The sequence below is a fragment of the Rhagoletis pomonella genome, unplaced genomic scaffold (assembly GCF_013731165.1).
Source record: "Rhagoletis pomonella isolate Grant_MI unplaced genomic scaffold, Rhpom_1.0 Rhpom_scaffold_00007, whole genome shotgun sequence".
Classification (NCBI taxonomy): Eukaryota; Metazoa; Arthropoda; class Insecta; order Diptera; family Tephritidae; genus Rhagoletis; species Rhagoletis pomonella.
In genome coordinates, this window is record NW_023458561.1 from 9664948 (window position 1) to 9667623 (window position 2676).

Sequence of the window (2676 nt, forward strand, 5' to 3'; positions counted from 1 at the left end):
CCTGTACAGAAAAAGCCGGAAGATAACTTAAGGCCAGAAGGTGACTTTTACACACCTGAGAAGCAAGGATTTAGGCCGGCCGAACGCCCTATTCAGAGGAAGCCTGAAGACAACTTGAAGTCAGAGGGTGTGTTTTATACTCCACAGAAATCGGAATATGTCCCCGCTGAACGTCCCACTCAGAAGAAACCAGAAGACAACTTGAGGCCGGAGGGGGAATTCTACATACCAGACAAGCCTGGCTATCAAGCAGCAGAGCGCCCAACTCAAAAGAAACCGCAGGATAATTTGAAACCAGAAGGTGAATTTTATACTCCTGAGAAACCCGAATTCAGACCGGCAGAACGTCCCAGACAAAAGAAGCCAGAAGACAACTTGAGGCCAGAGGGTGAATTTTATAAGCTCGAAAAGCCCGGATTCCAGCCAGCAGAACGCCCAGCGCAAGTCAAACCGGAAGACAATTTGAAACCGGAGGGTGAATTGTATACGCCAGAAAAACCCGGGTATCAGCCCGCAGAGAGGCCACTTCAGAGGAAACCTGAGGATAACTTGAGACCGGAGGGTGAATTCGCTGTTCCAGAAAAGATTCCATATAAGCCAGCTGAAAAAACTGAGCGAATTATACGGAAGGATAACTTGCGTTCTGAAGGAAAAATGACATTTGAGACTAAACAGGAATATCAGTTTGTGATCAGACCAGAGCAAGTGAAACCCCTTGATAACCTTAAGCCGGAGGGAGAATTTTATGCTCCAGAGAAACAAAAATACCAACGAGGTGAGAAACCTTTGCAAGTTAGGCATGAGGACAATTTGAAGCCAGAGGGTGCGTTCTATACACCCGAGAAACCGGAATTTAGGCCCGCTGAAAGGCCAAGTCAAAAGAAGCCAGAAGACAACTTGAAGCCAGAAGGAGAATTTTATTCTCCAGAAAAACCTAAATATCAGCCAGCAGAGAGACCACATCAGAAGAAACCGGAGGATAACTTGAGACCTGAGGGGGAACTTTCTGTGCCAGAAAAGATAGCATATAAGCCAGCTGAAAAGATGGAGATAATAATACGGAAAGATAATTTGCGTTCAGAGGGTGAAATGACATTTGAGACTAGAGAGGAATATCAGTTTGTTACCAGACCGGACCAAGTCAAACCTACTGATAACCTTAAGCCGGAGGGAGAGTTTTATGCTCCAGAAAAACCAAAATACCAACCGGCTGAGAAACCTGTACAAGTTAGGCATGAAGACAATTTGAAGTCAGAAGGTGAATTCTATACCCCTAAAAAAGCAGAATTTAGGCCCGCGGAACGACCTAGTCAGAAGAAGCCAGAAGACAACTTGAGGCCAGAGGGACAATTTTATACACCAGAAAAGCCTGAATATCAGCCCGCAGAAAGACCTCATCAGAAGAGACCGGAAGATAACTTGAGACCTGAGGGAGAATTTACAGTGCCCGAAAAGATAGCCTATAAGCCAGCTGAAAAGACGGAGCGAATAATACGGAAAGATAATTTGCGCTCAGAAGGAGAAATGACATTTGAGACTAGAGAGGAATATCAATTTGTTATTAGACCGGACCAAGTGAAACCTACTGATAACCTTAAGCCGGAAGGAGAATTTTACTCGCCAGAAAAGCCGAAATTCCATCCAGGGGAGAAATCATTACAAATAAGACACGAAGATAATTTGAAACCTGAAGGTGAATTCTATGTTCCTGACAAGCCAGAATTCAAACCGGCGGAACGTCCCAGTCAGAAAAAGCCGGTAGATAACTTGAAACCAGAAGGTAAATTTTATACACCGGAAAAGTCTGGTTTCCAGCCAGCAGAACGGCCACTTCAGAAGAGACCAGAAGACAATTTGAAACCAGAAGGCGAATTTTATGCGCCTGAGCGACCGGAATTCAAATCCGCGGAGCGGCCAACTCAGAAGAAACCGGAAGACAACTTAAGACCAGAGGGCGCCTTCACTGTGCCTGAGAAGACCCCATATAAACCAGCCGAAAAAACGGAGAGAATAATTCGGAAAGATAATTTACGATCAGAAGGGGAAATGATATTTGAATCCAGAGAAGAATATCAATTTGTTTCCAGACCTGAACAGGTTAAACCCTCTGATAACCTTAGGCCAGAGGGTGAATTTTATACTCCGAAAAGATCGAAGTACATCCCCGCGGAGCGTCCTACCCAGAAGAAGCCTGAGGATAATCTGCGGCCAGAAGGTAAATTTCATGCTCCCGATAAATCAGAATTTAAGCCAGGGGATCGGCCCTCTCAGAAGAAGCCTGTTGATAACTTGAGACCAGAAGGCGAGTTTTATATTCCTGATAAACCATGTTATAAACCGGCGGAGCGTCCAACACAGAAAAAACCGGAGGATAACTTGAGGCCTGAAGGTGAATTTTATACTCCGGAGAAACCCAAATTCCAACCTGGCGAACGCCCATCGCAAGTAAGACACGTTGACAATCTGCGACCTGAAGGCGAGTTTTATGCTCCAGAAAAACCGGGATATAAACCAGCCGAACGTCCCTATCAGAAAAAACCGGAGGATAACCTGAAGCCAGAAGGTGAATTTTATTCTCCGGAGAAACCCGAATTCCAACCTGGCGAACGCCCAGCGCAAGTAAGACACGCTGACAATCTGCGACCTGAAGGCGAGTTTTATGCTCCAGAAAAACCG

General features: G+C 45.4%; 1 protein-coding gene across 1 annotated transcript in view; it reads left to right on the forward strand.

Moving 5' to 3' along the window:
* LOC118742294 overlaps positions 1–2676 on the forward strand; it is a 65969-nt gene that overhangs the window by 60754 nt on the left and 2539 nt on the right. Inside the window, exon 6 of the mRNA XM_036474261.1 lies at positions 1–2650. This exon is cut by the window's left edge and continues 1 nt beyond it. Coding sequence (XP_036330154.1) covers positions 1–2650 — 2650 coding nt within the window. The remainder of the gene's footprint in view (positions 2651–2676) is intronic.